Source organism: Xyrauchen texanus, chromosome 3, assembly GCF_025860055.1.
Source record: "Xyrauchen texanus isolate HMW12.3.18 chromosome 3, RBS_HiC_50CHRs, whole genome shotgun sequence".
Taxonomy (NCBI): Eukaryota; Metazoa; Chordata; class Actinopteri; order Cypriniformes; family Catostomidae; genus Xyrauchen; species Xyrauchen texanus.
Window position 1 is genome coordinate 9533627 of NC_068278.1, and position 13878 is coordinate 9547504.

Sequence of the window (13878 nt, forward strand, 5' to 3'; positions counted from 1 at the left end):
GGTCCTGGTCAAGACAATCTCCTGAACTCCAAACTGAATGTCAGAATGGGAAAGAAAGGTGATTTAAGCAATTTTGAGCTTGGCATGGTTGTTGGTGCCAGACGGGCCGGTCTGAGTATTTCACAATCTGCTCAGTTACTGGGATTTTCACGCACAACCATTTCTAGGGTTTACAAAGAATGGTGTGAAAAAGGAAAAACATCCAGTATGCGGCAGTCGGCAGTCCTGTGGGCGAAAATGCCTTGTTGATGCTAGAGGTCAGAGGAGAATGGGCCGACTGATTCAAGCTGATAGAAGAGCAACTTTGCCTGAAATAACCACTGCTACAACCGAGGTATGCAGCAAAGCATTTGTGAAGCCACAACACGCACAACCTTGAGGCGGATGGGCTACAACAGCAGAAGACCCCACCGGTACCACTCATCTCCACTACAAATAGGAAAAAGAGGCTACAATTTGCAAGAGCTCACCAAAATTGGACAGTTGAAGACTGGAAAAATGTTGCCTGGTCTGATGAGTCTCGATTTCTGTTGAGACATTCAGATGGTAGAGTCAGAATTTGGCGTAAACAGAATGAGAACATGGATCCATCATGCCTTGTTACCACTGTGCAGGCTGGTGGTGGTGGTGTAATGGTGTGGGGATGTTTTCTTGGCACATCGCTTAAATGCCACGCCTACCTGAGCATTGTTTCTGACCATGTCTATCCCTTTATGGCCACCATGCACCCATCCTCTGATGGCTACTTCCAGCAGGATAATGCACCATGTCACAAAGCTCGAATCATTTCAAATTGGATTCTTGAACATGACAATGAGTTCACTGTACTAAAATGGCCCCCACAGTCACCAGATCTCAACCCAATAGAGCATCTTTGGGATGTGGTGGAACGGAGCTTCGTGCCCTGGATGTGCATCCCACAAATCTCAATCAACTGCAAGATGCTATCCTATCAATATGGGCCAACATTTCTAAAGAATGCTTTCAGCACCTTGTTGAATCAATGCCACGTAGATTTAAGGCAGTTCTGAAGGCTAAAGGGGTCAAACACAGTATTAGTATGGTGTTCCTAATAATCCTTTAGGTGAGTGTATATGTGTAGTGTGTGTGTATATATATATATATATATATATATATATATATATATATATTTAATGGCGTTGTGCAGGTTTATGTGAATGTATCATAACATTAGGATGTTAATAATTATGACCATAGACACTGAGAAAAATATATACAGTAAATACTGTAAATGTATTATACCTTATGGGAACAGTCCCTTCCCTCCAAAATCAAATACACAAAAATGTATTCAATTAAAATATATATATATATATTTTGTATACATCTGACTAATTAATGTCATTTTATTAATAGATTGGTGTGCCAAGAGTGACATTAGTCTTCATGTAGACTGAGTTAAGCAAGAGTCTTGTGACAAATTATAATAGGACATTATGGCCATAAAAAATCATAGTACTTGGATACTTAAGTACATTTGAAGGCAAATACTTTTGTACTTTTACTCAAGTGAATGTTTAAAGGCAGCACTTCTACTTTTACTTGAGTAATATTTTACCTTGAGTATCTTTACTTTAACTCAAGTACATGGTATGTGTACTTCGTCCACCACTGGTCACTGTATAAGTTTGTTTTCTGACACTCCTAAAGGTAAATTGGACCTGGCAGGTCACATTCAGACAGCTGACACACTGCACATTTTCATGTTACAAGTGTGTCATTGTTATACATTATTTAGGGTTTCAACTTGTTCATAATTTGTGTAAAAATGTGTAGTTGACATAAAATTTCAAATAGGACAGCTCGTATTATTTTACGTGCAAGTTCATGACAATAAAGGAAATTATTTGTACTTTTTAAATCATTTCTTTCAACATTTTTAAGAGGCGTAAATGTGATTAAAATATGTATATATATGTAAACGGAATATAAAATAAAACGTATACTTTTATGTGTGTGTGTAAATATAGTGGCACCCCTTCCCCTGTCCTGGTTTAATACTCACCTGAACAATAACGTGATGGGTGAATAACATGAGAAGACACCAGTGCTGATCGTACAGGCGCTGGAAGTGAATTTCTCCAGTCTCACTAGCTGCTGCCTGTCCGTCAGAAAGCTGGTGATCCACTGACAGATAGATGAGCAAACAGAGAGTTGGGTTAATTTAGTCTGAGTATAACTGGGACGATGGTGTTGAAAGCCGAACTGAAGTCCAAATAAAGGATCCTTGCATATATCCCTGGTCTGTCCATATGTTGCAGGATATAATGCAATCCCATGTTGACTGCATCATCCACAGACCTGTTTGCTCGATAAGCAAATTGAAGGAGATCCAGAAAGGGTCCAGTGATGTCCTTCAGGTTGGTCCATACCAGTCTCTCATATGACTTCATGACCACAGATGTCAGAGCAACGGGTCTGTAGTCATTAAGTCCTGTGATTTTGGGTTTCTTTAGGACGTGGATGAGGGTGGAGCATTTGAAGAAGCTGGGAACTTAACAGTGCCGCAGTGATGTGTTGACGATCTGTGTGATGATGGGGAACAGCTGGTTGGCACAGACTTTTAGACAAGTGGGTGAAAATATGTTGGGGTCCTGTGCTTTCCTTGTCTTTTGTTTACGGAATATCCGGCACACATCCTCTTCACAGATCTTAAGTGCAGTTTGAGTAGCAGGATTATCCCCACTTCTGTAAGCATCCTCTTTGGCCTGACAAAGCTGCCTGAGTTTTGCTGTAAAACATGGTTTGTCATTGTTTATTGTTAAATAAGTCCTATTAGGAATGTACATAACCTCATAGAAACTGATATATGTTACAGTATCTGTGAGCTTGTCCAGATTGGTGTCTGCAGCTTCAAAAACACTCCAATTAGTGCAGTCAAAGCAGGCTTGCAGCTCCAGCTCTACATGTTTATTTCTGCCTGTAGGGCAGAAGAAGATGAACCAGAGAGTGATCAGAGAGTCCCAAAGCTGCTCTAGGGACACAGCGATATGCATCCTTTAATGTTGTGTAGCAGTGATCCAGTATATTTCTGTCTCTGGTGGGGCATGTAATGGGCTGTTTGTATTTTAACAGTTCATAGGTGAGGTTGGCTCTGTTAAAAGCACAGAGAATAATAAGTAAGTCCGGGTATTGTTTTTCCATGTCTGTGATCTGATCAGCCAGCTGATTCAGTGCTGCACTCTCACACGCTTGTGGAGAAATGTAAACACTCACCAGAATAAACAAGGAAAACTCCTGTGGCAAGTAGAAAGGCTTACAGTTGATAAAGAGCACTTCCAAAATAGGAAGGCACATCTTCTTTAACGTTGTTACATCTGTACACCAATTTTGTTCCACTGCCTCTCACTCCCTTCCCCATTAGCTCAGCAATGCGATCCGGTCTGAACAGCTGGAAGGCCGGCAGATGTAATGTGTTGTCCTTGTCTGTACATATGAGATGTACTTCATCCGTTTTATTTGGATGAGAATGGAGATTCACTATATGAATTCTCTGCAGTGCTGTTCAAAGCCGCGCTGACAGAACTTGACTAGCTTGTGCCTCATAGCGAGCTTGAACAACACAGCTGCGCCTCTGACAAAAATGTCCAGCAAAACATCCGAATAGTCAAAAACTGGGAAAAGAAGGGGGCCTGGATAGCTCAGTGAGTAAAGACACTGACTACCAACCCTGGAGTCACAAGTTCAAATCCAGGGCATGCAGAATGACTCCAGCCAGGTCTCCTCTGCAACCAAATTGGCCCAGTTGTTAGGGAGGGTAGAGTCACATAGGGTAACCTCCTCGTGGCCACTATAATGTGGATCTCGCTCTCTGAGAGGCGCGTGGTGAACTGTGCATGGATGCTGCGGAGAATAGCGTGAAGCTTCCACACTCACTACGTCTCCCCGGAAACACACTCAACAAGCCACATGATAACATGTGTAGATTGCTGTCAGTGATTTAATCCTCCTCTAAATTTGTCTAATTGGTTTTCGGTGAGATCAAACCAAAATATAACACAAAATAACTTTCCTTGGCCATCATGATTTCAAACTCTATTACACTTCCTTGCACCATCTAGAACTCTGTGTGTGCGTCAAGCACTATAAAGTGTAATTGAGCTTGAAATCATGATTGCGCCAAGAAACTGCATTGGCAAGATGTACAGTGAAAAATGAATTACATTTACATTTATTCTCACCCAAACTGATAGCATCACTTCAGAAGACATGTATCAAACCACTTTCATACAGATTACTTTTTTCTGTTTTATGTGCTTATTGAAACTTCAAAAATGTGGTCCCCATTCACTTGCATCATGCATTGTATGGGCCTAAAGAGCTGAGATATTTGTTTTCCTAGACGAAACAAAGTCATACACATATGGAATGGCATGAGTGTGAGTAAATGATGGGAGGACTATTCCTTTAATATGCTCAAAATTTGATAAGGATGATCCATGCACATTATGCAGAATAATCCTGCATCATCCAGTGATGTTTATGGTGAACCTGAAGACATCAAAAGTTATTAAAAAAAGTTTATGGTAACCACCTCTTCAAGCTTCAAATGGACACAAAGTATAACTCAGAAGTCTAATAAATTATTCCATGAGACTCATGATTGTTATGAAAGCATACAATAAGATTTGGTGAAACAAACCAAAATCGAATGTACTATTTAGTGAAAATGTTCACTGACAGTTGATGATCTGTGCGTGTTCATGAAAGGGAATGAGAGCAACAGTTCACGCATCTCCCTCGCGACATTGGGGTGTTCAAGCAAAAACTCAGGTCCACCAATGCTAACGACATGCAATAAAAGGTATATTTTCTTCGGTAATCAGAGTTTTTGACCTAACCAGCAGTGATGAGTGACGGTACATTCTATCGATCGCTTGTTTTCAGTTTTTGGCATCGTGCGGGTAACTCCGTCCACTGTGAACAGGCACCGGTCCAAAAAGCAAAAATAAGGCTGGGCATAGAAATGCATAATTTCTTTGACTACAAACTCTTCAGACAAGTTTAGTAAGTTCTCTGTTATGTGTGCAGCTGTATTGTGTTTTGTTATCGCTATCGCTGTGGAGGACCTGATTTTAGATAAACAAAACAAGTTTTCGAACGGCCCAATGTGGCGAGGGGGCTGTGTGTAATGTTGCTCTTGTGCTCTATCATGAACATGCACAGGAGATATAGGATCAGTGAACATTTTCACTAAATAAAACATTAGATTTCCTTTTGTTTCTCACTAAACCTTATCGTATGCTTTCATAGCAATCATGAGTCTCATGAAATTATTTATTAGACATCTGAATGATACTTTTGCGTTCTTTTGAAGCTTGAAGAGGTGGTCACTATAAACTGCCATTGTCTGACATCACTGAGCAAAAGAACATTTTCACAATTTCTCCCTTTGTGATAAGAAAAAGAAAATAGTAAGTTAAATAGGGTGAGTAAACAATGACTACATTTTTATTTTTGGGTGAACTATCCCTTTAATAGTTAGGACAAATCATGTATAAATATTTCTGCTTAGGTACAACTGATGTTAGCATCAGCCTTGTGCTACTGCAGCTCCATTGGCTTGGATAGATGACATTAAAGTGGGTTATTAATGACAGATATTTACTCAAAACCCTTTGAAGGGATTAGGGCATATGGATGAACCCTTCAGAATGAAAAGCACCCACTGTTTCACACTTTTTGGCCATTTTTATCCTCTTGCGCCCTCTTTTGGGCTCCCTCAGCCACAAGGGGTGGTGGGGGCAACATGGCCAGTGATAAAATGATTAATTCATCATCAATCCACTAATGTTTACGTGACCTCCATTCATAGTCTGAACACGTTACCTGAAACAATGGGTGCTTCCAATTGCACAACAAACTGGTTGACAAAGGCTTGTGGAGATTGCCAAGAAATAACAGGAGCCCAATGAGGATGGCAGAATTTGGCCTTTCTTTTTGCTTGCTTAAAAATTGGCATCTGCTACTCTCTGTATTGCAATAAATAAAAATTTAAATGTGGAAAAAATGAATGCTGTGAATGCTTTCTGGATGCACTGTATATTGCCACTTGCCAATGGCAGTGTTACCCACCTGCTGACAGGTCACTTCCTGCCACTGCCACCACTGGCAGCTCAAGACTTACTACTACTGCCTGACAACAACAGTCAGGGAAAGAGTATTACAGTGAAAACTTTTACATGTAAATGATACTCAAACAAAACAAATCAGAATGAGTCATATATTATATATCATTGTGTACAATATGACAAAGTGAGGAACCGTGGATCCAGAGGAGAAAGTTGTATGTAGTGTGCCACAAACAAATGATTCAATGCACTCCAATAAGGAATATCGGTAGGGAAAAACATAGCTGATAATTTTCTTGATGTCGAAGGTGTGGAAACAATAGCATATCAATGCGTAACTCCAGATATATTTGAGCTTTAAGCTGCAGATGTGAATGTTTACATTACACTGTACATTCTTCTTAAGTACATAAAGGCTGTTAGGGTGAATATTTATTTTGATTTTGGGCTAAAATATGGCCTAGATGTTTTTTCTTGAGATTCTCCTGTGTGCAGTTTGCATCTGTATATGTCGGGCTGTATCTACTTAAGCATTTAGTAATATTTCTGTAGTCATTTGGGTTAGGATTTAGTATGAAATCAACAAATCGTTCTCTAAATGCTACAGAAGTTTTACAATCAACTGCACACAAGGAAAATCTGCAGAGCACTTTTCACAAGCATGGAGTCTGGTAACCGAATCCGCCAATAGTAAAATGTACATTTGTGACACCTCACGTGTCCACATATTCCCTCTGCTGTTCATTTCCATTGAGTGAACACAATGAATTCTATGCATAAAAAGAAAGAATTAAAGGATTGATTGCAAAACATCCACACTCACTGCAAATCGTTTATCCCAATGTTCAAGAAGGGAATGCAAATTTATAAAAGAAGATTTCAAAACTGAATGAAATACAGCTGCCCCTCACTAAGTCTTCAATAATGCCTATATCATCTCACTCAAGAGAAATGTTGTACAGCAGCCTTTGTACCAGCTTCCTGACCATCTTACTTCTCTCAGGTAGACCCATAAGACATGCATTCCTCCCACAGTCCAAACGGAGACATCTTCACGCTGGTCCCAGCATCCCAAGGAGCTTTCTCTCTCCAGCACTTCCAGTTTTCCCCAGTAAAGCCAAACCGCAGGCTGAATCCAATTACAGAGTCTAAGTGGGAAGGGGATCGGTCACTTGTTGCCTACCCTGATGTTGGGATTCAGCATGGGATTCAGGTTCGGGTCTGCCTCAGCTGAGGCTCGCCCCAGTTTGGCCATGATGATGATGAGCGTGAAGAAACCAATCCCTCCGACCAACAACAGCATGAAGATTCTCTGCTTCAGAGTAAGGGCCTTCTTCTTAGTGCCTGTACGATTCCTAGAAGGAGAAACAAAAAGAGTACAAGTGTTACAGTAATCAATCATTAAACGACCAAATTCATACAGAAATGAATTCTGAGCGGAGTAGTAGTAACTATGTTTTTACTTGTATGGAAGAAAATGTGAGTGTTACTTGTCCATGCCGCCCTTATGCTAGGATATTCTAGGTGTTTGCATTCCTATGTGGTTGCTAGGGTGTTACTAGGTGGCTGCTTACTGGTATAAAGTCTAAAGCGGTCACCAGTATCTATGATACACTGGTCTCTAGATTTTAACTAGCACATTTTAAGTTGTGCAAGATAATAGTTCACCCAAAAATGAAAATTCTCTCATTTATTCACCCTCATGCCATCCCAGATGTCTATGACTTTCTTCTGCTGAACACAAAGAAAGATTTTTAGAACGATATTTCAATGCAAGTCAACAGGGTACAAAACTTTGAAGATTAAAAAAAAAAAAAAAAAAAAAAAAAAAATCACAAAAGCAGCCTAAAAGTAATATATACACGACTCCAGTGGTTTAATCCATGTCTTCAGAAGTTATATGATAGGTGTAGGTGAGAAACAGATGAATATTTAAGTCCTTTTTTACTATAAATTCTCCTCCCTGCCCAGTAGGTGGCGATATGCACGAAGAATGTGAATTGCCAAAAATGTAAAATAATAATGTGAAAGTGAAAGTGGAGATTTATAGTAAAAAAGTACTTAAATATTAATCTGTTTCTCATCTACACCCATCATATTGATTCTGAAGATATGGATTATAACACTGGAGTCATATTGAATACTTTTATGCTGCCTAATAGCTGAAATATTCTTCTAAAAATCTTAATTTGAGATGGCATGAGGGTGAAATATATGTGCATATATGATCATTTAAATTTTTGAGTGTTCATTTAAATGTTGATAAAGTAAAACTACTAGTTAAAATAAAAATATACTGGGTATATTTAGCTACATATATTATAATTCTTTGTATCAGGAAATCACTGTTAAATTGAGGAAAGTAATATTTGGCAACAGTAAACAATTTACAATACACATGTTTCCCACACCTTCCATGATATTTCCTGTCGCTTGCATTACTGGATAAGGATTAAAAAAAAATATTTTATAGAAACCACACTCACAAAGGATCATTTTAATCAAATGTAATGTTTTCAATGGCTAATTGACTAATGCATAACGTGAAACATCTATATTATTCACTACAGAATTTTCCATATATTTTAAAGATTTACCTAATTTAAAAGTGATATCCAGGCTTCAAAAAGTCAATTTTAAATTGTCCTGTTATTACAAGGTATTCCATAATTGTGGGAACAATAAACAACACTTGTATTAAAACACAGAATGAGATGAAAACACTCACTTTAGGACCTGGGCAAACCAGCTAAGGGCCGGTCGTCTGCGGTATTTATCATCGTCAAAGTCAATCTGCATGACTGCAGTGTTTGCTGAATCTCGTGTGTCATACACCTTCCTAGGGGAAGAAGCTGAGAAGATACATTGTAAGACATTGTCAGAGAATACATTAAATGTAGCACTTCTTTATTTAAACTAAATAAACCTAGTCTTATTCAGCAAACAAATGTTCTCATCAAAGTAAACCAATATCATCATAAATACAATAGGTGTGAGAATCAGTTAATAAGTCTATATGCATAAAATAGTATCTTTAGTCAACCTGTGTTGATGTTGATTGTGTCAGTGGTGGAAGTGGTGCTCATATTTATGACAGAGTGATTCTGGACACTCAGCTCGCCGTTATTTTGGACACTGTGGATGTGCTCCATATCCTGATGGGGTGGTAGACTGGCGGAGGTGGGGTCTGAGATTGCCATGTCCACTGCAGAGGCTGGAGTACAGACACATATTTTAAACATTTACTTCAAGCAAATTATCTGTGAGGTTAAATGGGTATAAAATGGGATTTCTCTCCAAGATTAAGTAACAGTAAAAACATAGTTTAGTTAAGTTTTAACAGACCTTGCTTTTGAGGCATTATAAACACCATGGATTTTCATTTGCAGCGTATGCCATGTCTTTTCAATTATTAGAAACAAAAACTGACTATTGTAATAAGATATTGTGAACAAACTCACTCTCAGTGTTTGACCAGTCAGAGTAACATGTTACATCGTTTGTTGATGAGTTTTCTTCCCTTTCTGGTGGGTCCTCAATCTAGAAAGCAAGTAAAGATGTCATTATAAATTCAGGTCTAAATCAGTGAGAACACTACACTGTTGGAAAGCAAATGTCATGTCCACACTATGCAAGGGGTTAAAATGCTTCCTTCATTTAATTGTATGAGGGTGTTAAGGCAGAGATATTTCTTAATTTAAACTTCTGCAGCAGAAATTGCATTAGAGTTGATAAGTTTGATTTATTTCTATGACTCCATTTCAATAAATCGATGCATTTGCATGACTACTCAAAAATGTTCACGGACATTGCTGAATGGCATTTTTCATTTATTAAAATGTTTTTACAAATATATATGTAGATAAATATTCTTGTGGCCGCGATTAGTGGTTCTCGCTCTCAATGGGGGTGTGGTAAGTTGTGCGTGGATCACGGGGAGTAGCATGAGCCTCCACATGCTGTGAGTCTCTGCGGTGTCATGCACAACGAGCCATGTGATAAAATGCACGGATTGATTGTCTCAGAAGAGGCGGCAACTGAGACTTTTCCTCCGCCACCTGGATTGAGGTCCTCGTGCCACCACAAGGACCTACAATGTAGTGGGAATTGGGCATTCCAAATTTCTAAATACAGCTAATTGTTAACGCTTGCCGTTTCTGTCATATTCATTTACGTATATCAGCAACCATTTGATGCATGTTGTACATTTTTACACAAATAGCTTGTATTTGACCAAAATTCCATTATCGTCAGCAAGCTAACTGAGTAATGTATTATGCTGTTAAAATTAAAGCTCCTAAAAAATATGTATGAATGTACCTGGCGTCGTCCATGTTTCCTATTCTTTCAAACAACAAAGCACTTGAACGTAACGTAATCGTTATAACCACTTCAGAAGTGGGAAGTAGAATAATGCCGATAGCACATGAAGGCAGCATAAATTAGCGCATGTTAGCGAGAGAGACTCTAAGCCAAATATTGGTGGTGGCGTAGTGGCTAAAGCACAGGGCTATTAATCAGAAGGTTGCTGGTTCGAACCCCATGGCCACCACCACTGTGCCCTTGAGCAAGACACTTAACTCCATGTTGTTCCGGGGGAATTGTCCCTGTAATAATTGCAGTGCAAGTCGCTTTGGATAAAAGCATCTGCCAAATGCATAAATGCAAATGTAAATGTAAATCCACAATCCAGAAATAATAATAGCTACAATATGTAGCAGGGTTGGCACTCCTAAAAACATGTCATATTTCATTTTTATTCTTTCGTTCCCACATTAATTTGGAATAACGTCCATAAACGGATGTGACAGTTTGAAAGCGGCACTTACCTATAGGCTACATGAAAAGGGAAACCACTCAAAACACTTTGAAACCAGTAGACTTTGACTTCTGAGATTTCGGTATGATATCCATTAATGCTGCATGATTGATTGGAATCACAATAAGCCCTTGCGCATTTACTGAACCTTAAAAGGCGTTGTTTCTGCATTCAGCGCTGTGTAAGCAAGCGTCGCCCTCTAGTGGTCTGGACGGCATTATCCATTATAATACAGAATTTAAATAGTAATGTTGTTCATTCAATTAAAACAATTTTTCCATGATATGGTTGACATTTACATGAAATTGCCCAACATATGCATAGTATGAATGTGTAATGTTCTATCATAAATGTAAAATTTGAGTTCTGTTGTTGTGAACTGCAAAAACAGGTGTGTAAAAATGTTTTAGAAGTACAAAATTAACTTTTTTTCATACCAGTTATCATAGTTGGTCATTTTTTTCTTTTATCATCTATTAAGCTTTCATTATGACCCTCTTTAAAATGTTGGCCAGTCATTTGTTCAATTCATCCAATCCATGTTCAATGGAAACTATTTATTGTTAGAACAGTAAAAAAGCTTTTGTACCTCTTTGAACATTTTTAAGGCATAATTCCAAAACAAAACAGTCATCTGAGTGGCAAAATATCGGTCTATGGTTTTTTGTATAAAATGTAATATTGTGCTTAAATAATTAATATGATTTGATATGGTTACTGATAAATAAAGAGATATAATTTTTGCTATATCGCCATAAAATGTAGCAGTCTCGATGCCAATGTTATAGAGAATAAAGCTCCATCTGAGAGACCCACAGTCTTGTTTTCAAATATCCTTTAGACTCATTAATTAGACAGATGATCTCATTCTGATCAATTCTTCCTCACCAGTGGAAGGCCTAGTCCTGCTCTCGCCCAGTTGACAGAGGACAGTTGTTCTCTCAGCATGTCAGCAACAGGACTGGCCAGGTTTGGGGGTGGGAACAAAGGACCCTGGCAGGTCGGGCACTGGTACCCAGCAGGCGCCGTGAAGAGGGGCTGACGGGATGCCAGCTGATTTAGACATGACCAGTGAAACAAATCTGAAATAAATTACATGTAATGCTACAGTTATTAAATTGTAAAACAATGTTTAATCAAGTAAAATGTAACCACTAGTTGATTTTCCTTAAAACAGTGAACTCCCAAATGTGTTTTCTCACCATAACACACAAGTCGGACAGTATCCTGAGAATTTAAGGGCTGACTGCAAAGACTGCAGTTTGGGTTGTAATCGCTGTCCTGTAGCCACTGTAGGTATGACTGCACAATACACTGTACAAATAAACAACATATTATTATTATTTTCCAGATCCATGCGAAATCAAGACCTATTCTCTGATCTATCCAAATCATCCATTACAAAAAATTTAAAAAGATATGAGACCACTAACCTTATTGTGATTGGACACAAGACAATGCTCACACACGTTGACACGATGTTCAAAGCAGAACAGGTTCGTTACCTTCCTCTTGGGACACTTGCACAAACCCATGGTCTGTCTGTTACACTAAACATCCATATACATAAGCACACAAAATCAATGTATGCACTAATGTACAGTTAAAAGTATTTTTCATGGCGCTTGAAATCTAACCTTAAATCAGCGAACCACTCTGAAAGCCGACATTAATTGACAATTGACAGCAAATGTATGTCACTTATTCCCTAATATCCCGGCAGTCAGGAAAACTACAATCATTTAAATGTCTATGTTGATGAACTGACCTAGCTACTGACTGAGTCTAGCCTGCAACAACAAACTTCCGGCACCTAATAAGCATATTACAAGCGAAACAACGCTGAATTTACCTGACGATATCGACGAAAACACTAGACGACCACAAAGCGATGTGAATATCAAAGTGAAGCCCAGCGGTCGGACCCCCAGCACAGATATTTTCCTCAATATGTTGTTAGCTTTTCTTCGGATGGCATTTCTGCCACGTCTCTTCCGCTACCGTCTCATGAATATGGCGTCACTGAAAGTCACATCAGAGTCATACGCGCGTTGAAAATTGTAAACTAGAAACATTTAACACTTTTGCGACCTTCGGAAAAAAAATATATTTTTCATTTTATAATTTTTTTTTTTTTGACCATTTTGTCTGTGTTACGCCAACGGCATAACATTTGCCAAAGCGGTGTATTTTGGGGGGAATTTTGATTGTTCATCCACAAAATAGTGACACTCAGGACCTTAAGGACAAAAATGACTCCATTGAAACCCATTACAACTGCAATATTTGATCCTAGTGCCATTGAAGCATAAAATCATGAATTCTATTAAATTATGCTTTCATTCTGGAGCCCTGGCTTCAAAATTTGAATTTGAAATATTGTCCACCAGATGGCGCCATTTTGCTCATGTTTAGCCTATGGAGCAAATACATGCTTTTTTCCTATTTTCTGTTTGCTTTATAATAGAGCAGGGGATTTCAAACTTTTCGAATATAAGAAAAGTGATATGATAATATCCTTGCAAGGGACCCCCTTACAAAAAACTATAAAGGCAGCTTTATATTTCCATGCATAAAGACCCAATTTTACTGTGTGAGAAATGAAATAATAATATTCTCATTGTATTAAAGTCAAAAGAAATTATTAAAATAATCTGTAAAATATCTCCAAAAATATTTATTTTGTATGAAGTTTAGTTCTTATATTATTTTCACAATTAATCTTTATATATAAACATGAAAAGAAACAGTTAAATTAAAAATATGTTTGTATAATGCTTTCACAATAAATGTAAGCGCAGCATAGTTCTAGTGGCTGTTCATCATCACACCATTAGCTGGGTAATTCCTAGCCAATCACATGTAAGCCATTGCTTTATACGTCTGCTCACAATCTATCACATTGCTGTTTCAGTGTGCTAACACGGCAACCTCCACCACCCAACCACCACCAGTTGAGCCCTGTCC

General features: G+C 38.4%; 1 protein-coding gene across 1 annotated transcript; it reads right to left on the bottom strand.

Moving 5' to 3' along the window:
- Positions 1-5428: 5428 nt before the first annotated feature.
- On the bottom strand, positions 5429-12903 carry LOC127631434 (zinc finger protein-like 1). Its single transcript, XM_052109548.1, has 8 exons — positions 12764-12903; positions 12345-12461; positions 12114-12225; positions 11800-11993; positions 9554-9632; positions 9136-9306; positions 8821-8944; positions 5429-7447 (listed from the first exon to the last, which is right to left on the bottom strand). The coding sequence occupies exons 2-8, from the start codon at positions 12444-12446 to the stop codon at positions 7261-7263; spliced, it is 969 nt and encodes a 322-aa protein (XP_051965508.1). The 5' UTR covers positions 12447-12461; positions 12764-12903; the 3' UTR covers positions 5429-7260.
- Positions 12904-13878: the final 975 nt, after the last annotated feature.

Coding starts and splice junctions, on each gene's coding strand:
- LOC127631434 (XM_052109548.1), bottom strand. CDS start 12,446: ATGGGTTTGTGCAAGTGTCCCAAGAGGAAGGTAACGAACCTGTTCTGC. Junction 12,226..12,344: donor TTGTGTCCAATCACAATAAG/GTTAGTGGTCTC, acceptor TTATTTGTACAG/TGTATTGTGCAGTCATACCT. Junction 8,945..9,135: donor CACAATCAACATCAACACAG/GTTGACTAAAGA, acceptor GTATCTTCTCAG/CTTCTTCCCCTAGGAAGGTG.